Here is a 23,117-nt window from a genome sequence, read left to right on the forward strand (position 1 = left end):
TGCTGATTGGTTGACATGTGAACTCTGGTAGCATTGTGAGGCCTCAACGCCAACCCAGACATACATATCTGTAAGTCCAACAAAGGGACTTTTTTTTTTCTTGCTTTAACAAGTGTGACTATGTCAAGACATATCTAAATTTCTATCCACTGGACCCGCCTCTAAACATGACTGCACAGCGCTGCTTGAAAACAAGTTACAGAAATGCTTATTGGACTTATATAAGAGTAACAACCTGCCTCGTGGTGAATATGACAGGATTTGTTTCCATGGCTTAGTGCAGGGGTGGGCAAACTTTTCCGTGCAAGGGCCACATTCAGAAATTCACAATTTTAAAGGGCCGCATAGTATATTAATTAATAGTCCCGGTTGTAACCAATTAGCGTGCGGCATATACCTCAGCGCTTCCCCCGGCGGCATCCTGCCTTTAGCCCTCTTTTTCTCTACTTTTCAAAAATGGCGCTTCACCCGGTTATGATTCTGGGCGCCTCATATAGAACATAGAACATAGAACAGTACAGCACAGAACAGGCCCTTCAGCCCTCGATGTTGTGCCGAGCAATGATCACCCTACTCAAGTCAACGTATCCACCCTATACCAGTAACCCCCCCCCCATTAACCTTATAAAAAAAATATAAAAAAAATTTTTTTATGATTTAATCTTGGTGGGCCGCATAAAGATCTTTGGCGGCCCGCGGGCCGTAGTTTGCCCACCCCTGGCTTAGTGCATCCACGCATGTATGCACTGCCCAAGAGTCTAAGACACAAAAGTGATGACACTTTACATCCCATCTTATCTATGACTGGTTCTGCACATGAACTGGCCAAATGGTTGAGTGAGTTGCTGCAACTGCTTATGAAGATGTTTTCAACGTACACTGCAACTACTTACAAAGATGTTTTCTTCACCTTTGCCAAGACTATATGGGACTTGCATATTGATAATTATGTTGCATCCAAATGGTCATTCGACATTTCTAGCCTACTCACTAATGTACCATTCAAGGAGGATATAAAGACTCGTACCATGTCACTATAGCATGACTACCGAGACTTGCCACCATTGTCTGAATCTGTATTCAATGAATATATGAACTCAGCGGCTTGCATAGTTGATTTCAGTTTTAGGAATACCATTTGTGCCCAAATGGATGGTGTTGTCATGAGATCCCCCCTAGGCCCAGTTCTCAAAAACATCTTAGTCGGTTTCCACAAGAAACACAGCTTTGATGAAATGACCCCTAATCCCCTACGCCTCGTATACTTCCAAAACATAGCTGATACCTTTGCTATATTTGAATCTGCAGCTGCAAAACTTCCTTGCACACATTAATGGGTTTCATCCTGAGCTCAAATTCACCTCTAAATGGAACAGTCAAACAACGCTCTTTCCTTGGCATGCTCATTAAGAAATCTGCCAATGGGTTCTCTACTACCGTCTACTGCAAAGTCCACCTTCACTAGTTAACATAGGCCACAGGATTGGTCTTATTGGCAACTTCATAATTAAGGCCTGAGCTATTTGCACATTGTGTAAGCTTGATGCCAAAAGAGGTTGAATCAAACTTAACCTGAAGGATATTGGCTATCCTGATCAGAACACTGCTCACTGTATACCTCACAAATTCACAAATGAGCCTACGGTTGCCATTTCTTAATCCTGAAAAGTACCCAGTTTACCTCAGATTACCCGGGAAGAATAAGGTTTCTCAAAATTTGTACAACAGGTGAAGCTAACCATCTCACGCTGTTACTGTGCAGTTGCAACACAACTGGTATTCTCCACCAACAGGATTCTGCTATCAAGCCAAATGAGAGGCTCTGCTTACCACACAAATGACTAATATGATATACAACGTTTAGTGACAGGGTGATGGAGATAAGTAGACCATAGGTCCCAGACTGGTGGAGTGCATCAAAGAACAGACCCTTCCGCTGTTTGCAACAGGCAAAGTACTAACCATACTCAATCAGCTTGCAATTACAAAACTCAAAACAGTGTCCAATATTCAATGTGATTTCGCAATTAGACAATAGTTACTAAACAATCCAAATCGCGCTAAGAATTACACTAACAACAAACTTAAAATGATCAGTCTCACGCTTACTTCAGCATGCTAGGAGCTACATATAGTCACACGAGGGCCTTGTCTTTTGCAAACCAATAGACCATGTTGACATATTGTGCCTTTTTCAACTAAACAACAGCTTGGGAGACGGCCATTCCCTGGTTCATTTCCCATGGCAATGCCTTGACCAGAGTCGATTTGACAACCAATCAGAATTATTTTCTCATACAGTATAAATTGACGTTCCTTTTGAGATGTGTTTTTTATGCATTTGTTCCAATGAGTGTCAGATGAAAAGCTTCAACAGCATATCTTCTTTCTTGGCAATAGTCAAGTTCAGTACTAAAAGGTGACTATTTCAGTGACTGCTCAACACATCAGTGCACAATGTCATAAATGCCTGGTGGAAAGAAACTAAGAGCAGAATAAAGAAATCAAGGAATAGTCTGAAGAAATATAGCTTTGAGTACAGTACCTGGCAGTTTCTGAGAAGAAGAGGCATGAGTGATACCAGGTAAGAGAGAACTCACAGTGTGAAGCAGTAGAGGCACACTTTTAGTGCTTGGCAAAGCCTCATAAAGATGCACACAGTTGCTGATAGACTGACTTCGCTTAGCTTCCAAAGAAATAAAGCAGGCAAAGATAATTACAACAGACACAAATATACATATTTGAGGATGCTATATATAAAAAATAAAAATCAAGATTACAAATATCATTATTTTGTGATTGTCTCCTGTTATATCAAGGTTTCAATTGCCCTTCTGCTTGAATTTAACTTTTTTTTAAAATGCACATGAATTCAAAAATGCTAACATTTAGGTGACATTACAAGATCACATCACATATCACTTATAGGCAAGTTCAGGAACTCTTCTAGTTTGATTCCAGGACGTTTTACGTGAAAGAACGCATGTATAGGTTTGTACAGTTTGAACTGACATTGAAGCAGATGGAAAGGATCAAATACAACTTGTATTTATATCGTGCCATTAACATAAAACATCGCACGGTGTTTTACAAACATCATCAAACAAAAACCGAAGAGTCACACGGGGTGAAATTAGAGCAAATGAGCAATGGCTTGGTCAAAAAAGGTTTTAAGGAACAATCCAAGGAGACAAAAATCACGAATGCTCAAGAGGTCAGAATTAGAAGTGTGCAGAGATCTTTGAGGCCTCCAAGAGTTCAGGGATAGGGAGAGAGCAAGACGATGGAAGGATTTGAAAAAAAGATTAGAATTTTAAAACAGAGGTGTTGCTTAACTGGAGCTGAGGGATTGGTGAGCATAACCTGGTGCATTTTAGAACATAAGCAAGAGAGTTTCCAACTGCTTCAAGAGTGCAAAATCAGGAAAGCTAACATTCCTGTAACAAAGGCATGGGTACTGTGTTCGGCAGCTCATATGCTGAGGAAAGGACAGAGACAGGCGATGTAACGGAGGTAGAAATAGGTGGTCTTAGTAATGGCATGGATATGTGGTAGGAAGCTCATCTCAGGGTAAAGCTAAGATTGATTGAGACATTGTGTTACCACACTGGTTAAGCCATTAATGTTAGTTGTTCAAAAAACTATTAGCCCAGCATTTTAAATACAACGATGAATGTGCACAGCACAACATTACACATCCAGCATTTATGCTTCATTTTGGCCAACCTAATCTTCAGTCATGTTTGCTTTGTATTACTTGTCACCAATATCACTTTAAAATCATTAATCTCAAGTTCCTCATGTGTAATCAGAAATTATACAGAAAAGTTCAACACCATGCAGAGTGAAATGTTAGCCTTAGCTGTGCCAATTATGGGGTGAGTGAGCGATCTGGGACTTTCTAAAGAAGTGATATTGGAAGCTGTTACAATAATTCACAGATGCAAAAAATAAGTCTTAATTTCTTTTACACAGGAAATTAAAAACCCTGAAAACTCCAATATGGTGCTTAATATGTGGCAGTATCTGTTCAAATAAATTGGTTGCTCTGATAACACCTCAAAATATCTGGTTAATAATGCTACTCGCACTTTACAAGGACATTGCGACTATACTTTGGTGGAATATTAAAAGGCAGCTGCATTTCTAACATTTGGCGTGAGGGGATCTCTCAACACTTAAAAGTGTCTTTAGTCAGTTATGGATGACTAACTGAAGTTAGGGGTATGCCACAAGTCTGAATTACACTGCATAAAAATTCTACAATGAAATACAAGATATTTTAGCCTGTAATTATACTTTTGTACTTTCTTTCATCATGTTTTCAATTGTATAGACAAAGAAATATTAAAATTGGCATTCAAACCGTGCCAGAACACACATACAGCAAAACATTACTCAGATGTTCACTGCATGGAAAATCCAATTAGGTAAGCTATTCATCATAAAGGAAAGTGGAGGCAGCAAATGTCCATTTCATCTCACTTAGACACAGATGCAGCATATTTAAAAACGGCACTCATTATTAAAGACTTGTCCATCTGGCAAATATATATGCCTTTTAACAACTAATTACATCAAATCACAGTAATAAAGATATTAAGCATAAAGGGCCTTGTTAAAAATAAGTTTGTAGTTGGTCATTACTTATTAAAAAGAACCCATCCTGATTTACAAATTTGGTCTTAATTGAAGAAAAAGCTAAAGAAATGCAAAAATGATCGAGTCTGAAAGCTGAAGGGTTTATGGAAAACAAACATGCTAATCACACCAATTTGTTATCCGTCAATGGGGATATGTATGTTTGCCAATAGCTTTGTAGCCCTGTGTCAGCCAGCAATGGCACCTGAGAAGGCGAATATGTACCATCTGCTTGTCTTTTATCTTGAGACTCCACTCTTTAAAAGGAAACCAAAAAAATAAAAATCTACTGTTTCAAGTCCTACAGTTAATAATAAAAAGATCTTTATTTATGGCCAGCGGGGGACACATTTCTCTGTACGTCTGTGCAGCACACAAAGGAGGACCTCTATGGTTAACTCCTTGTAAAATAAATAATGGCACACCACAGAAGAATGAAAAGAACCTTGTCGTCAGTCCACTCTCCTGCAATCGACATCATTTCAAAATTCACAAAACACGTGCTGTACAAGTCTGTATAGTGTGTGCTTCCACACTAGTCCTTTCACTCAGGTTCCTTTCAGGTCTGTGATTTAGCAACAACACTGCAGTGGACACCAAGAGCCGGGTTTCTCAACAGAAATAAAATAGAGGATTGGCCAAACAGCACTTAACCATATGTAGTAGCACAGACTTCTCAAAGTCATTGTATTATGGCAATTGAGTGAGCATCACAGAAATTTAAAGAGCAAACATTAAACTTCAACCTTGCCCCATATATATTAAGCATTTAATCTGACGTACTTATTTTAAATATCTCACGTAATTTATGGTTCATTCTGATCAGATTTATTTATTGAATTGTGTATTTGTAATTATAGATTTTTTTTAAATGCTAATAGCCTACCCCTGCTCCTGAATCCTAATTCCTATGCTCTTGTATTCTTCATACCATAAATAAAGTTTGCAAAGTCCTGTTTACACAGAACACAAATGTTTAATTCGAAAAACAGGTCAATTAAAAATTCTCATTTGAAATTCCTTGCCCACAAATACTGAAAAAGGAGTAAACACTTGTTTACTGACAGTTTGGCAATAAAAATGTATATTAGCAACACTGGAAATTTGGTTTGAAGTTAATTCCCATTGAATATAATTAAAATTGGAACTCTAATTCTAGTCCTTTATTACACTTCCAACAATGAGAAAAAACGAACACAATGCAAGAATTTCAGCACCATTTACAAATTATACCAAATTCTCTTTGTGTAGTATGTGGGCTCACTGTATACTGCTCTGTAAATGATATTAAACCAAAATTAAGTTGAGCATTTATTAATCGAAATTTTGAATGAAAATTTGTTAACTAGGTCTCCTAATGACAAGAAAATGAACTTCCGCTGTCATGCAAAAAGTAATGTACATAAATAGAAGGTATATATAACTTCATTAACATTTAAATTTGTATAATGAAATGCAAAAAGTCTGAAAGCAACTTACAAAAAAAGGAGGTGGAATTTGTCTGGGAACATGGCAGTAGGGAAGGGGAAAGAGAAAGAAAGAATATGGATAATTGAGGAAATAACTTGTTTGGCGGTTATATAGATAAAGGGGGAAGGAGCAAGGCAAAATATTTCTTTGATGCCTGTTCTAGAATTCAGGGAATAATGACCAAAAAAGTAACTTTTTATGGTGAATTAGTGTGAGCATAGAAAAACAGCAATCTAGAGTCAATGGATTGAAGGCTGCAGATTGAACACACAGCTGGAAAAAAATTACACAAATAGAAAGGGGTGAAACCTGGAGGGAATTAAAATTAATGACGAGGGCTGCTGGGCCACAGGAACAGAATGAAGATAGGAACGATGGATATGCAGGATATTTTCTGGCAAAGAACGTGGACCTCAATGTTCTGACTAAGCTGAGGGTAGTGTGGGGTGGAAGCGTAGAGGAAAAAAAGGTAAAACGTAACCTCATAATGAAACCATGTTGAGGGCTCCAACAGCGTGAACAAGAAACAGGAGCACGAGTGAGTATATTTAGAAAATGGCGGTCTTCATGACAGACAATAAGCGAGATTGAATGCACAGTAGGGAACTGAATGGAATGCTGAAGCTGTACCCCATCAGATTAAGTCCAAACAACCAGCAAAGAGTTGACAAAGCCTACAAGTGCCACATAGAATGATACAGCACAAAAGGGACTCAAGATTCATCGTGCTTGCGCTAGCTCCTTAAAAGACCTATTCACCAAGTCTCCTTCAACAGCACCTTCCAAACTCACAACCTCTACCACAGAGAAGGACAAGGGCAGCAGATGCGTGGGAACCTGTAAGTTTTCCTCCAAGTTACACAGCACCCTGATTTGGAATTATATCACCATTCCTTCACTGTCACAGAGTCAAAATCCTGGAGTTCCCTTTCTAACAGCACTGTGGGTGCACTGACACCACATGGACGACAGGGGTTCAAGGTGAAGGGCAAAATCTGAAGGGCAAAAACTGCTGGCCGAGTCAATAAGACCCACACCCCATGAAAGAATAAAAACTAAAAACTAAACCCTGACTCTTTTTTCATAACTGTGCAAATTTCTCAAGCATATATCCAATACTCTTTTGAAAGTTGCAATTGAAGTAACTTCCATTACCCTGTCAATCTATCCCAGATGTTAAAACTCGCTGCATTAAAAAACTCATTGCCCCTTGTATGATCTTAAATTTAGTTACTAACCCTCTATTTACTCCATCAAAACTCCGCATGTTTTTTCTATCCCAGCTTCTCTCATCTCTCCACATAACTGAAATCTCTCAACCCTCTAGTAAAATCTCCTCTGCATTTTCTCAAAGGCCTTTATATCTGCGATGCCCAGAATTGGGCATAATCTAGCTGAGATCCAAGCACATTTATCAAGATTTGCTACAACTGCCTCACTTTTATATTCCATGTCCCATTTATAAAGCCAAGACTCCGGGATTCATTTTTGTAAAAAAAAAACTGCTGTATCAACATGTCCTGCCTTAAAAGATTAATGTATGTGACCCGCCAGTTCTCTCTTCTTTAAAATTGTAATTTATTTTATCATGTCACTGCATTTTTCTTTCCAACGGTTATCACTTAATCTGTCTCTGTATTAAATGATAGCTGGTTTAAACTTTGAGCAGGAAGTTACCATTTATGCAGGGCTTGATAATGGAAATTGGCAGAATCCTCAAATTAGTGATGGCGATGGAAAGAGCAGATGTTAGAGAGGGAGCATTTATAATGAACAAAATTGTTGTACATCACAGGTAACTGCACTTGCTTGAGAAAATAAAGTGCATGAGGAGATAGGAGGAAATGAAGCTGGAAAATGTGGACTAAACAACAGTGACAGAAGGTGTGAATGATATGATAAAATAATGAAGAGATTGAGGACAATATAAGGACAGCATGCAACATGAATTGCAAAAGAAGTCATGTAACTCTGAACAACTTGTTGCCTTGGTGCTGTGAGCTGGTCTATAGTCAAATTAGTAATAATGCTACGCAGTTACATGGCAACAATGCATTAACAGACTGAAGAGGGAAGGCAGGAGATATAGGGGTATTTTACAAAGTCAGAAGAACTGAGTAGGAGCTCCTGGAGGAAAGGGGTGATGGCAACATTTTTCAGACAATTGGAAACAAAGCATGATAAAGAGAATTGACAACATGAGTCAATGTGCAGAGTTCAGAAATAAGGAACTAGATTAGAAGACAATCAAGGGATGGGGTGGAAGGTTCATCGAGGAAGCAAGTCCATAAGAACTTTAAATGAAGATAGCAAAAAATGCTCAAGATTCTACTTGGTTAGCAAGGAGTAGAGATAGAGTGGAGTGCAGCAAGTAAGTAAATAAACCTGAAAATGCTCACATCCAGAATTTGAGTTGATGATAAATCCATAATTAGCAAACAAAATTTAAATAAGCCCATGAAGGCAGGCAGAATGTTACACCATAGTACAAAAATACTTTGCAGTTCATTCATAATTTAGTCCTTCAGTTACCTGTTGCTTTCTGACGAACAATATTTCTGGCCTTTTCCACTCCTGGGGCACCAGAGGTAGTTGCACTTCTAAATCGCATATGCTCTTGTGCACCATCAGGTTGACTTCTCCAACTCAGAGAAAAGGACCTACCTACTCCAGTTACCTTACTAAGATCCTGATATACACCTTAAAAATTAATGATGCATAAAACATATTAGGTTCAGTCCTACATATCGTTAATTCATTTACCCAAATGTTAATTCATTGAATCAATTGTTAATTCAATTAACCAACAGCTAATTAATTTAAGCAATTGTTGATAATATATAAATATGGCATTCCTGCACAAAAATTTCACATTGAACTACACAAATGGTTGATAATGCACTAACTGTGAATGTTGGATATTCATACCAAGGTTTAGGTTAATAGTAATCATGAAATTATACTTGTTAATTTCAATTTTCTACCGGATTTTGGATTGGCTGCGGAAGCAAGAGCAGCAAACTCAATCTTGCACGGTCTATTAGACACTTTGTCACCCCCATCACAATTCAAGATCAGAAGCATATTTGCATTCATAGAATTTACAGTGCAGAAGGAGGCCATTCGGCCCATTGAGTCTGCATCGGCCCTTGCACCCCACTTATGCCCACACCTCTATCCTATCTCCTATCCCCGTAACCCCATTTAACCTTATTGGACACCAAGGACAATTTATCATGGCCAATCCTCCTAACCTGCACAGGGGCAGGTTTAGCACACTGGGTTAAATCGCTGGTTTTTATAGCAGACCAAGGCAGGCCAGCAGCACGGTTCAATTCCCGTACCAGCCTCCCCGGACAGGCGCATGAATGTGGCGACTAGGGGCTTTTCACAGTAACTTCATTGAAGCCTACTCGTGACAATAAGCGATTTTCATTCATTCATTCGGACTGTGGAAGGAAACTGGAGCACCCGGAGGAAACCCATGCACACATAGGGAGAATGTGCAGACTCCGCACAGAAAGTGACCCAAGGTGGGAATCAAACCTGGGATCTTGGAACTATGAAGCAATTGTGCTAATCACTGTGCTACCGGTATTGTGATAACAGGAGTAAATCAGGCATATTGATGATGGAGTTAAAGCCATATTTCCACCATTTCTCCCAAAAGCAAAGCCTTCCAAATAACTTAGATAAATAAATGTTGTTACCTCTCCCTCTTTGCTTCTTTTCCTTTTGCTCACTTAGTTTGTCCAGTGGTAAATTATTCATATCCAGACTGTAAACACATCTTGCCAACACCACAGTAAGAGAATCCATAATTTTTGCCCATTCAATAATTAGTTCATTCCAGGTAGTGAGAGAAGACAGTACAGACAGCAGCTCATCCCAAAGTTCTCGTGAGATATACACACTTAAATTAGCCCGGATCCAAGCCACAATAAGAGTCTGCAGAAAAGAAAAAAAAAAGATTTGTGCTATAATTAAATATTTTAAAATTGACTACAATGGAAAGCAAGAGTTAAAGGGACAATGCAATGTTAAAAAAATATAAGGAACAATACCAAAGGTTTACTTTAACCATGATTGCACCCAGGTAAACAAGAGAATGGTAATTTAATCACAACATACTACTTTTTTTTTAATAAACAATTTTATTGAGGTAGTTTTTGGCTTTGTAAACAGTTACAGACATCAACAGAAAGAAAGCAAAAAAGGCAAAAATGTGCAAACATCCACGTACATTCAATACTTCAATCGTAACATACTGCACAAGCCCGCTCCTCTCCCACCGGTACTACCCGCCAATTTATCCCTCCTCCCCTGCTGTCGCTCACTCTCCCGCAAAGAAGTCAATAAATGGTTGCCACCTTCGGGCGAACCCCTGTACACATCCCCTCAAGGCAAACTTAATCTTTTCCATACCCAGGAAACTAGACATGTCCGCAAGCCACAACTCAGTCTTCGGGGGCTTCGAGTCCCTCCATGCCAATAGTATTCGTCGCCAGGCTATCAGGGAAGCAAAGGCCAAAACATCGGCCTCTTTCTCCCCCCTGGACTCCGGGGTCTTCCGAAACCCTAAAAATTGCCATCCCTGGACCCATCGCCACCCTTGTTTTTAACACCCGGGACATGACGCCCGCAAATCCCTCCCAGTACCCCCTAAGCTTAGGGCATGCCCAAAACACGTGAACATGGTTCGCTGGTCCTCCTGCGCACCTAGCGCATTTGTCCTCTGTCCCAAAGAATTCGCTCATCCGAGCCACCGTCATGTGGGCCCGGTGAACAACCTTAAATTGAATCAGGCCGAGCCTGGCACATGTTGCGGTCAAATTTACCCTACTCAGGGCCTCTGCCCACAGCCCGTCCTCCATTTCCCCGCCTAGCTCCTCCTCCCATTTAAGTTTCAGTTCCTCCGTCTGGGACCCTTCCGCCCTCATGAGCACCTTATAAATATCAGAGACTTGACCCTCCCCTTCTTCCCCCCTAGAGACTATTCTGTCTAGGATCCCCATTGGTGGGAGGCGTGGGAAGGGCGGGATCTGTCTACGGGCAAAGTCCCGCAACTGTAGGCACCTAAAATCAATTCCCCTTACCAGACCAAATTTCTCCTCCAAGCTCCTCAAGCTCGCAAAGCTCCCTTCAGGAACATATCGCCCACCGTTCCCACCCCCGCCCGCCGCCATGCTCGAAACCCCACATCCATACTCCCGGAGGCAAACCGATGGTTGTCGCAGATTGGCGCCGAAACCGAAGTCCCCATCTCCCCTACATGCCTCCTTAACTGGCCCTATATCCACAGGGTCGCCACCACTACCGGGCTGGTGGAGTACCTGGCCGGCGGCAGAGGAGCCGTGACCAGGGCTGCCAGGCTGGAGCCCCTGCACGAAGCCGCCTCCACCCGCTCCCAGATAGACCCCATACCCACCATCCACTTCCTTATCATAGCGATGTTGGCCGCACAGTAATAATTAATCAGACTCGGCAAAGCCAGCCCTCCCTCGCTGCGGTTCCTCTCCAGCATCGCCTCCTTCACCCGCGGGGATTTTCCCGCCCAGACAAAGCTCATGATCATCCTGTTAATTCTTTTGAAGAAGGACTGTGGGACAAAGATCGGGTGACACTGAAAAACAAACATAAATCTAGGGAGGATTGTCATCTTTACAGTCTGCACCCTCCCTGCCAGCGAGAGTGCATCCCATCTCCGAAACTCTCCCTTCATTTGCTCCGCCACCCTGGCCAAATTTAACTTGTGCAGCCTGCCCCAGTCTCGCGCCACCTGGATTCCCAAGTACCGGAAATTTTCCTCAACCAGCCTAAACGGTAGCCCTCTCAATCTGTTCTTCTGGCCCCTTGCCTGTACCACAAACATTTCACTCTTGGCCGTATTTAACTTGTATCCTGAAAACAGGCCGAACTTCATCAACATTCCCAGTATACTTCCCATCCCGGCCACTGGGTCCGACACGTACAGGAGCAGGTCATCCGCATAAAGAGAGACCCTATGTTCTACCCCGCCCCTCACCATCCCCTTCCATCCCTCTGCGGCTCTCAGCGCAATCGCCAGCGGCTCTATGGCCAGCGCAAACAGCAGCGGGGAGAGCGGGCAGCCCTGTCTGGTCCCTCGGTACAGCCTAAAGTTCTCCGACACTTCTCTGTTAGTCCTGACGCTGGCCTTTGGGGCCTGATATAATAATTTGATCCAATTCACCAGTCCCTCCCCGAACCCAAACCGTCCGAGCACCACCCATAGATAGTCCCACTCCACCCGGTCAAAGGCCTTCTCGGCGTCTATCGCCACCACTACCTCCACCTCCCTGCCCGCCGGGGGCATCATTATCACATTAAGTAATCTTCTCACGTTGGCCGCCAGCTGCCTACCTTTCACGAACCCAGTTTGGTCCTCCCCAATCACCTCCGGTACACAGTCCTCCATTCTAACCGCCAGTAACTTTGCCAGGAGCATGGCGTCAACATTAATCAGGGAGATTGGCCTGTAGGACCCGCACGCCTCCGGGTCTTTACCCCACTTCAATATCAGTGATATAGTGGCTTTCGACATTGTCGGCGGCAGGGTCGCCTCATTGAAAACCCTCGCCAAGACCGGGCCCACCAGCTCAGAGAGCGTCCTATAGAACTCTACTGGGTATCCATCCGGCCCCGGGGCTTTCCCCGACTGCATGGCCTTTAGGCCCCCCAATACCTCCTCCACTCTAATCAGGGCCCCCAGCTCATCCACTCGCCCCCCCACCTACTGTTGGGAATGTTAACCCGTCCAGAAACCTTTTCATCTCCTCCAGCGGCTCCGAAGTATACAGCTTGTGATAGAAGTCCCGGAATACCTTATTCAATCCTGCCGGGTCCTCCACTTTGTGCCCCTCCCCATCCATCACTCTACTTATTTCCCTGGCCGCCTCCCTCTTCCTGAGTTGCTGCGCTAACAGTCTGCAAGCCTTTTCCCCATGCTCGTACACCACGCCCCTCGCCTTCCTAAGCTGTTCCACAGCCCTTCTCGTGGGTAGTGCCCCCAGTTCCGCCTGTAGTCTCTGCCTCTCCCTGAGTAAAACCTCCCCCGGGGACTCCGCGTGCTCGTCATCTATCCGACCCATTTCCCTGACCAATCTATCCATCTCTGCCCTGTCTGCCTTGGCTCTGTGGGCCCCAATTGAAATCAGCTCCCCCCGCACTACTGCCTTTAGCGCCTCCCACAGGGTGCAGCTGAGGCCTCCCCCGTGTCATTCACCTGCAAGTAATTTTGCATACACCTCCGAAGCCTCTCAGTTCCCATCCTCCGACAGCAGTCCCACGTCTAGTCTCCATAGCGGGCATTGGTAGTTCGCCAGCCCGATCTGCAGGTCTACCCAGTGGGTCACGCACTACCCGTGGTCTGAGATAGTAATTGCCGAATATTCCATGTTCTTTACCTCCCCTATACAATCCCTGCTTAGTACAAAGAAATCTATCCTGGAATATACTTTATGGACGTGCGAGTAAAACAAGTAGCCCCTTCCTGTCGGCTGTCTGGCTCTCCAAGGGGTCCACTGCCCCCATTTGCTCCATAAACCCTTTGAGCTCCCTTGCCATTGCTGGGAGTCTACCCGTTCTGGGACACGACCGATCCAAAGCTGGGTCAAGGACCATGTTAAAGTCCCCCCCCCCCCCATTATTAGCCTACAAGAGTCCAGGTCCGGGATCTTCCCCAGCACTCTTTTAATGAAGTCCACGTCATCCCAGTTCGGGGCATATATATTCACCAGCACAACTCTTCTCCCCTCCAGTCTGCCCCGTACCATCAGGTATCTTCCCCCCCTGTCTGCGGCTATGCCCTCTGCCTCAAATTGCACCCGCTTGTTGATCATGATTGCCACCCCCCTGGACTTCGAGTCCAAGTCAGAGTGGAAGACCTGGCTAATCCAGCCCTTCCTTAGCCTGGTCTGGTCAGACACTTTCAGATGTGTCTCCTACAACATAATTACGTCCGCCCTCAGAGCCCGCAAGTGCGCGAACACCCACACCCTCTTAACCGGCCCATTCAGTCCCCTGACGTTCCAGGTGATCAGCCTGGTCGGGGGGCACAACCCTCCCCCCCCAAGCTGGTCAGCCATAGCCTTTCTCGGGCCGGCCCCCGGCCCGTGCGTCGCGCCATTCCTGGCCCGCCTCTTGGCTGCCTCCACCCTCGACCTCCTTTCCAGTGCCTATTTCAAGTCTCTCCCACGTCAGCAGAACCCCCCCCCCCTCTAACAACATCCCCCGATACCTCCACCCCTGCCATCCACTGGGTGATCTTCCCCCCCCCACCTGACTCCCTTGACTAGCCAATTTGCTAGCCCGGTGACTCATCACTCCGGCGCCCTCCTGTCTCATTCACATTGTTTCCCCGTCCTCCTCCCCACTCCCCGGCGCCCTATCCCCCTCTCCAACCCACTGGAGCAAACTCACTGGCACAGGAAGGCATGGACATCAACAAAACAAAAAAACCCCAACCCACGTCCTTGGCCCCCCCCCCTTGCTGACCGGCCTCCCTTCGTTACCGTGCCAGCTCCAGTGTCCTGCGCGAGCCGCACAAAAAGTAAAAATCCACCCGAAAAGGAAAAAACAGAAAAAAGAGGAAAAAACAAAAACATAAGAGAAAAAAAACAAAAAACAAACCAGTGTCCATGAACAAAGGAAAGAGTCCCAAATGTTCCGTTTGGCACCTTTGACCCAGCAAACCGTCGAACAGCAGTCCAGGCCCATTCGGCGTACCTTCATACGGTCGTCCTCGGACCCTAATTCACGCCCGTGGGGCCTCTTTTCGGGACCAGCCCCTGATCCCTCGGAAAGTCCATCGCTTCTTCAGGCTCGGAGAAGTAGTGGTGTTGACCCTGGGTGCGTGACCCATAGACGAGCCGGGAACAGCAGACCAAACTTCACGTGCTTCTTGAACAGTACCTCCTTGACTTGCTTAAAGGCTGCTCGCCACCGAGCCACCTCCTGGCTTAGGTCCTAGTAAATGCAGAGGACACTGTTGTTCCACGCGCTGCTCCTGCCGCTCTTTGCCCACCGCAGCACCCGCTCCTTGTCCACGAACCTGTGGAACCTAATCACCATCGGGGGGGGGGGGGGGGGGGGGGGCGCCTGGCCGCCCCTGCCTCGCCTGCACTCTGTATGCCCCCTCCAGCTCCGGCGGTCACGGAACGACTTCGGCCCCCATCAGCTGCATCAATAGGTCTGCTACAATCTCTGCGGCATCAGCTCCCTCAGCCCCCTCCGGGATGTTACGTAATGGGTTAAGAGACATTGCAATTAGTTGTCCCATTTATGTTAAGTGTTCAATGATTGTCTCATTTATGTTAAGTGTTCAATGATTGACACTGATATGTAATGGGGCTTCAAGTGGACTCTGGAGCTTGTGATGATCTGTAGAGTTCTGTGCAGTGTATCTGAACCATTAAAGGTGTGTTAGTGAAAAAGGAGCTGAACTCTTGCCTCTTCATACCACAGCATCTAACACATCTAACAATGGTAGCAGAGAATGGTTGCTGTGTAAATGTGAAGGCTTGAAAGATACAATTTTTCCAGATCAAACAAAGGAGTGGAAATAAAAGGGAAACATGGCTGAACCCAGGACAAAGATGGCTGGTTATGATTATCCTCCCCTATTTTCTAAAAGGGAATCATACGACCAATGGAGAAGTGCGGTAGTTATGTGGACTAAGGTGACTGCTTTAGGAAAGAGAAAACAAGGTATGGCATTGGCTCTTTCTTTACCATATGGCAGTAAAATCCGAAACAAAGTGCTTTCTGAGCTGGAGTTGGAAGAGTTAGACTCAGAAGAAGGTCTGGCGACTTTATTACTTTACATGGAGTAAAGAAAACAGAGTAATTTTGGACAAAATTGTGGAAAATTCGGTCGGGACAGGAATGGGTCCACCAGCAAAATTCTTTACGGACAATGGGGGAGAATTTGCTAATGATGAGTTTAGGGATATGTGTGAAAACATGAATATCAGAGTTATGAACACGGCTGCCGAAAGCCCGTTTAGTAATGTTGTCTGCGAAATAAATCATGCTGTTATCGATGACATGCTTCGGAAAATTTTGGGAGATCGACCAAACTGCATGCTAAATTCAGCTTTAGCATGGGTGGTACATGCAAAGAATTCATTGCAGATAGTTGGGGGCTATAGCCCTTATCAATTAGTGTTTGGTAGAAATCCTAAAATTCCCTCCATTTTGGATGACCAGCCTCCAGCTTGGGAAGGGACTACAATTAGCTCAGGTTTTGCTGAACATTTAAACGCGTTACATAGCAGTAGAAAAGCTTTTTTGGAAGCAGAAGTCTCTGAAAGAAATCGCAGAGCTTTAAGACATAATGTACGGCCATCAGATGCCGTTTTTCAGTAAGGAGACATGGTATACTATAAGAGAGACAATTTTAATGAATGGAAAGGCCTAGGGAAGGTCATAGGCATAGATGGCAAAACATTTATTTTGCAACATGGTAATCAAACTGTTAGGGTACATTCATCAAGGATAATGGGTACCGATTACAAATTTTCAAATTTAGACAGAGCAGACAGACAAGACGAGGAACCAGAGTCATCTGGTACGCATGTGTTACAGAACTATGAGGACCAGTTAACTATGAAATCTATGAAACTGATATAGACAGGGTTTCTGTAGAGGAACACGACACTTCTGATAAATTAGATCAGGCCATTTTTCCGAAAGGACAACTGCCAAAGGTTGGTACAAAAGTGACATACTTGCCTGAAGGGTCTAGTCAATGGAAGGATGCAACTGTTATTAGTAGAGCAGGGAAGGCCACTGGAAAGTATAAACATTGGTTGAATGTACAGCATTCAGGGGAAGAAGTTAAGACAATGGATTGGGAAAACGAAGTTCAAAAATGGAGGGCACAGAAACGCAGTGCCAGTTCAGATAGTACATCGGATAGTGAACAGGTACGCAGGAAAAGGTCGAGGACTATTGAAAGGACATCCCGCCACAGAAGAGAAAGATCAAGCAGTAGCAGTACAGAACGAGATACCAGGCAGGAAAGGGGACGTAGTTTATCAAGATCTCGGAACAGGAGTAAGACTACGAATACTAATAGAAGTAGAAGCCCACGTGCACGTGAGATTTTGGTGGCTCCAAATAAATTAGATGAAAAAGTTATCAAAGATGCTAAACAGCAAGAATTGCATAGTTGGAGTGAATTTCGGGTACACACGGAAGTACCGGATAGGGGACAAAAAGCTCTATCCCACAGATGGATTTGTACAGAAAAGGTTCTTCCAGATGGAACTTATAAGGCAACGGCCAGGCTTGTGGCAAGGGGATTTGAAGAAAACGTAGATGATCAGGACTTAAGGGTAGATTCACCTACAGCAGGAAAGGTTATTTTAAAGATCTTCTTGGCTCTATTAGCCACAAAGGCATGGGAATGCAAATCTATAGATATAAAAGCTGCCTTTTTGCAGGGGCATCAGCTCCAGAGAGACATTTTTCTCCGTCCTCCTAAAGAAGCAGCTAACACAGAAGGGGTACTGTGAAAGTTGAACAAATGTGTATATGGATTAAATGATGCATCTAGAGTGTGGTACTTTTCGGTGAGGTCAGTCTTGTTAAAGTTAGGCTGTTGCCAGTTGAAAGCAGATCCTGCAATGTTTTACTGGCATTATAAAGGAAATCTTGCTGGCATCTTCATGATGCATGTCGATGATTTTTTGTGGGGTGAGACTAGTGATTTTGAAGCTATTGTAATCTCTGGTTTGAGGAAAAAATTCAGGGTTGCAAGTCAGGTTTCCGGTGCATTTAAATATATTGGTTTGGAAATTGGACAGACTAAGTTAGGAGCAACTTTACGTCAGCAATCTTACTTGGAAAGCATCAGTCCAATAGCAATTAGTCGTGGTCGGGTTTCATAAAAAGACGCAATGGTTTCGAAGATAGAAAAAGAGCAACTGCGAAGTTTAATTGGGCAACTGAACTGGTTAGGAAGACAGACTAGACCGGACGTGAGTTTTGATGTTTTAGAGTCGAGTACAAAGATGAATGATCCCAAAGTGGAAGACATAATAAGAGCAAATAAAGTGTTGGTCAAACTAAAAATGCAGGAGTGTGTTTTGAAGTTCCCTGTTTTAGGTGATCCTAGGCATTTGAAACTCACAGTTTATAGTGATGAGTCCTATGCAAATTTATGTGATGGGAGTTTCAAGCGCAGGAGGTTTTATAATTTTTCTTTTGGGGAACAATGGTAAATGTTGCCCTCTTGTGTGGGAAACAAAGAAAATAAGGAGAGTGGTCAAAAGCACTTTGGCTGCTGAGACATTAAGCTTAGTGGAAGCGGTGGATATGGCCTTTTATACAAGTCAGATATTGACAGAAATTTTGGGATTAGAGAATTTAGGTAATATACCTATTGACTGTCACATTGACAATAAATCCCTGTGGGAAAATGTGCACTCTACAAAAAGTGTCAATGAAAAGAGGTTATGGATAGACATCGCAAGTTTAAAGCAGATGTTGGACAGAGGGGAAATAACAAAAATTAAATGGGTTGACAGTAGTTATCAACTGTCAGACTGTTTCACGAAAAGAGGGGCTAGTTCACAGAAACTTTTAGATATCGTGAATGAAGGGCGCCTGTTACTGTGAATGTTTTTTTTTCTCTTCTACTTAAAAAAAAAGAAGTGGGAATCAGTTGTGTGTTTTAGTTTCTTGAAATTTTTTTTTACCTAATTGTTTTTTTTCTCCAAGGAAGGGGAGACTGTTAAGTAATGGGTTAAGAGACATTGCAATTAGTTGTCTCATTTATGTTAAGTGTTCAATGATTGTCTCATTTATGTTTAGTGTTCAATGATTGACACTAATATGTAAAGGGGCTTCAAGTGGACTCTGGAGCTTGTGATGATCTGTAGAGTTCTGTGCAGAGTGAGTTTGAACCATTAAAGGTGTGTTAGTGAAAAAGAAGCTGAACTCTTGCCTCTTCATACCACAGCATCTAACACTGGAGGACGACCATCCTCAGGTTGTTCCTGAGGGCTCTATTCTCCAGCTCCTCCACTCTGTCTAGCAGTCTTCTCTGCCGCTCCTTCAGCCCGTCAACTTCTAGCGCCGCAACCGTCTACGCATCCGCCTGCTCCTCCACCGCCACTCCCAGCTCCTTATCTTTAACACCTTGCGCATCCAGCCTCTGGTTCAGCTGATCCACTGCCTTCTGGAGTGGGTCCAAGCTGTCCCGCTTCAGCGCTTCAAAACTGGATTTCATTACCTGGAGCATGTTATCCAGCGCCTGCTGGATTGCTGAGTCCGGGGTCCGTGTGTCCGCCATCTTAGGTTCCAGGTAAGTTTCTTCAGCTCCTTGTCTTTGTCCCTTTTTCTCTCTCTCCTTCTGCCTCCTGGACTCCCGCTGTTCCATGTGCCGCAGCCCGCTCCTCAGCAATTTTTCTGCCGCCTTCCTTCAGTTCCGTGGTCTCGCTATCATGGGGAATCACCCCCTAAACGCACGCCGGAGTGAGAGCCCGCCGAATGTGCGGCTCACTCGGACATCGCCGCCACAGGAAGTCATCACAACAGTCTACTTCATCACAAATAGCAATTAGCAAAGAATTCTTAACTTCCTGTTGCGGCCATGCACGGGTAGGTTGCACGTTCTGCAGCTCCCGCCGAGATCGGACATTTGGGCCCGTTAACGGACCTTTAGCGGCACTTTGGTGGCGATCCCCAGTGGGGCAGTAAACACTGGTGAGGCTCCCACTAGCGCTGTATGGAGTGGGGCAGTAAAGAAGGCTGGATCGGTCAAACGAGGGGACGGGTGCGAAACGACGAAATGGCAGCTGGTGCGGACAAGGAGGTATGGGCACAGTGGTCGCGGGAGCAGCAGTAGTTCCTGAGAAGCTGCTTCACAGAGCTCAAGACGGAGATGCTGGCCCCTATGAAGGCTTCCATGGAAAATATGATGGAGAGTCAGAAGATGCAGGAGAAGGCGATCCAAGAGGTAGAAAAAAAGGTCTCTGAAAATGAGGATGAGATCTTGGGCCTGGCAGTCAGGGTGGAGGCGCACGAGGCCCTGCACAAAAGATGGCAGGAGAAACTGGAAGACCTTGAAAATAGATCGAGGAGGCAGGACCTGCGAATCCTGTGCCTCCCTGAAGGTGCGGAGGAGTCAGATGCAAGCGCATTTGTGACCACAATGCTGGGGTCGCTGATGGGCGCGGGGGCCTTCCCGCGGCTCCTGGAACTGGACAGGGCGCACAGAGTCCTGGCAAGGAAGCCTAGGCGAACGAACCGCCGAGGACTATGGTGATAAGATTCCACCACTTCACAGACAAGGAATGTGTCCTGTGGTGGGCAAAGAAGGAGCGAAGCAGTAAATGGGAGAACTATGAGATTCGAATTTGCCAGGACTGGGGAGCAGATTTGGCTAAGAGGCATGCGGGATTCAACCAGGCCAAGACGGCCCACCACAACAAAGGGGTGAAGTTTGGGCTGCTGCATCCGTCGAGGCTGTGGGTCACGTACCAAGGCCGGCACCACTACTTTGATACGCCAGATGAGACGTAGCATTCATTAAGAATGAGAAGTTGAACTAATGGGCAGCTGCATGTTGTTCGAACGCCCGGGTGAAGAGGTGTAACCAGGTGCTGTCCTAATGTAAGATTGGAAACAGTGTAAGTTGTATGGGGGCTGGGGAGGCGGCTGGAGGGGGCTATGGTATGTTGGTTTGTCCCGTTCTCTCTTTGTTTTTGCCCTCGGGGTCCTTTGCCAGCTCTCTGCTTTCGCGGAGCCACGCCACAGAAGGGGGAGATGGGCCTGTCAGTTAGGGAAGCCGCCAGGTGGCGGGGGGGGGGGGGGGGGGGGGGGGGGGGGGGGGGGGGGGTTGTTCATTGTTCGGGGCAACACCCGGAGTTTGTTCGTTGTTTTCTTTTTTTTTCCCCTTCCGTTTTTTTTTTCTTGTTACCCGGGAAGAATGGGGTGGCTCTCTCTCTCTTTCTTACCCTGTGGGGGAGGGGAAGTTGGGGGCCCGAAGAAGTAGACAACAGTAGGATTGGAGGTAGAGGAGGGAACGGCCGGGGTCAGCATGGGTCAGCTGACTTACCGAAGTGCAATGGGGGGAGAGTTAGTGTTAAGCGGGGTCTTGAAATGGGGGGTTGGGGGGGGGGGGGGGGGTGCTTATAAATAAAGTGCTTATTTGAGCTATTTTTCTACATTAAAGGTGCTGTATCACGGCTCCTCTACCGCTGCCGCCGGCCAGGTACTCCACCAGCCCGGTAGTGGTGGCGACCCTGCGGATATGGGGCCAGTGGAGGAGGCATGGAGGGGAGATGTGGACGTCAGTTTGGGCACCAATCTGCGACAACCATCGGTTTGCCCTCGGGAGTATGGATGGGGGGTTTCGAGCATGGCGGCGGGCGGGGGTAGGAAGGGTGGCCGATATGTTCCTGGAAGGGAGCTTTGCGAGTTTGAGGAGCTTGGAGGAGAAATTTGGTCTGGTAAGGGGAAATTATTTTAGGTACCTACAGTTGCAGGACTTTGCCCGTAGACAGGTCCCATCCTTCCCACGCCTCCCGCCAATGGGGATCCAAGACAGAATAGTCTCTAGGGGGGGGAAGGGGATGGTAGAGTCTCTGATATTTATAGGGTGCTCATGAGGGAGGAAGGGTCCCAGATGGAAGAACTGAAACTTAAATGGGAGGAGGAGCTAGGCGGGGAAATGGAGGAGGGGCTGTGGGCAGAGGCCCTGAGTAGGGTAAATTTGACCGCAACATGTGCCAGGCTCGGCCTGATTCAATTTAAGGTCGTTCACCGGGCCCACATGACAGTGGCTCAGATGAGCAAATTCTTTGGGATAGACGACAAATGCGCTAGGTGCGCAGGAGGACCAGCGAACCATGTTCACATGTTTTGGGCATGCACTAAGCTTAGGGGGTACCGGGAGGGATTTGTGGGCGTCATGTCCCGGGTGCTAAAAACAAGGGTGGCGATGGGTCCAGGGGTGGTAATTTTTGGGATTTCGTAAGACCCGGGAGTCCAGGGGGAGAAAGAGGCCGATGTTTTGGCCTTTGCTTCCCTAATAGCCCGGCGACGAATACTATTGGCATGGAGGGACTCGAAGCCCCCGAAGACTGCGTTGTGGCTTGCGGACATGTCGAGTTTCCTGGGTATGGAAAAGATTAAGTTTGCCTTGAGGGGATCTGTACAGGGGTTCGCCCGAAGGTGGCAACCATTTATTGACTTCTTTGCAGGAGAGTGAGCGTCAGCAGGGGGTGGGGGGTAGAGTAGAGTAGAGTAGGAGTGCTGTATGAATACATGCTGCTGTCACCAATAATAGGCAGTTTGGAATTATTTTGGTTCTCAAAGATGAAATAAGATTAGTGTGCTTTGCAGAGCAAATGGGAGTTGTATTTTGTATGATTTAGACAGATATAGTAATGGATAATTAAACCAGTTATGCGCCAAATACATTCAATTCAATGCTCCATGAGCTTGTCAGTGCAAAGATGGGAACTGTACGAGAGGAAACAACCAGGCTGAGAGATTATGAACATTTTGATGGAGCAAGATCTAAGTTGGTACTGAGGGACATAACTCAAGGTTGTAGCAAGTATAGCCTGAGGTGAGGGAAAGAGTAAGCGGTCATCAGATGACAGTCAAACAGCAGTCAAAGCCGGTATGTCAATACGCTTACCCCAATGAGATTGTGGCGACAAAGCCTTGTTTGAAACAGAATATAATTCATTCCACATGAAATTAAACTTATGAAGCCAAAAATTTAGTATGATGAACATTAAATAGATCCTTAGAACTACAGAGTATTATCTCCAAGAAGGACCTGTTACTCATTGAGAATCTGACACAGGTTGGATTTCTGTTAGTCCAACGGGGATCTCAGCCCGGTACCGGCAGGAAATCTCCATCACTTCTATGGGGGAGATCCAATGACACCAAGTGCCCTTCAGGTACTTAAGCTGCCACTATCAGGACTTCCCCTCGATTGCGGTCAACGACAATGCAAATCC

General features: G+C 45.1%; 1 protein-coding gene across 1 annotated transcript in view; it reads right to left on the reverse strand.

Annotated features, from left to right (window-relative positions):
- The window catches only part of ralgapa2 (Ral GTPase activating protein catalytic subunit alpha 2), a 730,448-nt gene that overhangs the window by 513,187 nt on the left and 194,144 nt on the right, over positions 1-23,117 (reverse strand). Inside the window, 2 exon segments of the mRNA XM_038805980.1 lie at positions 8,644-8,811; positions 9,822-10,059. Coding sequence (XP_038661908.1) covers positions 8,644-8,811; positions 9,822-10,059 — 406 coding nt within the window.

The sequence above is a fragment of the Scyliorhinus canicula genome, chromosome 1 (genome assembly GCF_902713615.1).
Source record: "Scyliorhinus canicula chromosome 1, sScyCan1.1, whole genome shotgun sequence".
Lineage (NCBI taxonomy): Eukaryota > Metazoa > Chordata > Chondrichthyes > Carcharhiniformes > Scyliorhinidae > Scyliorhinus > Scyliorhinus canicula.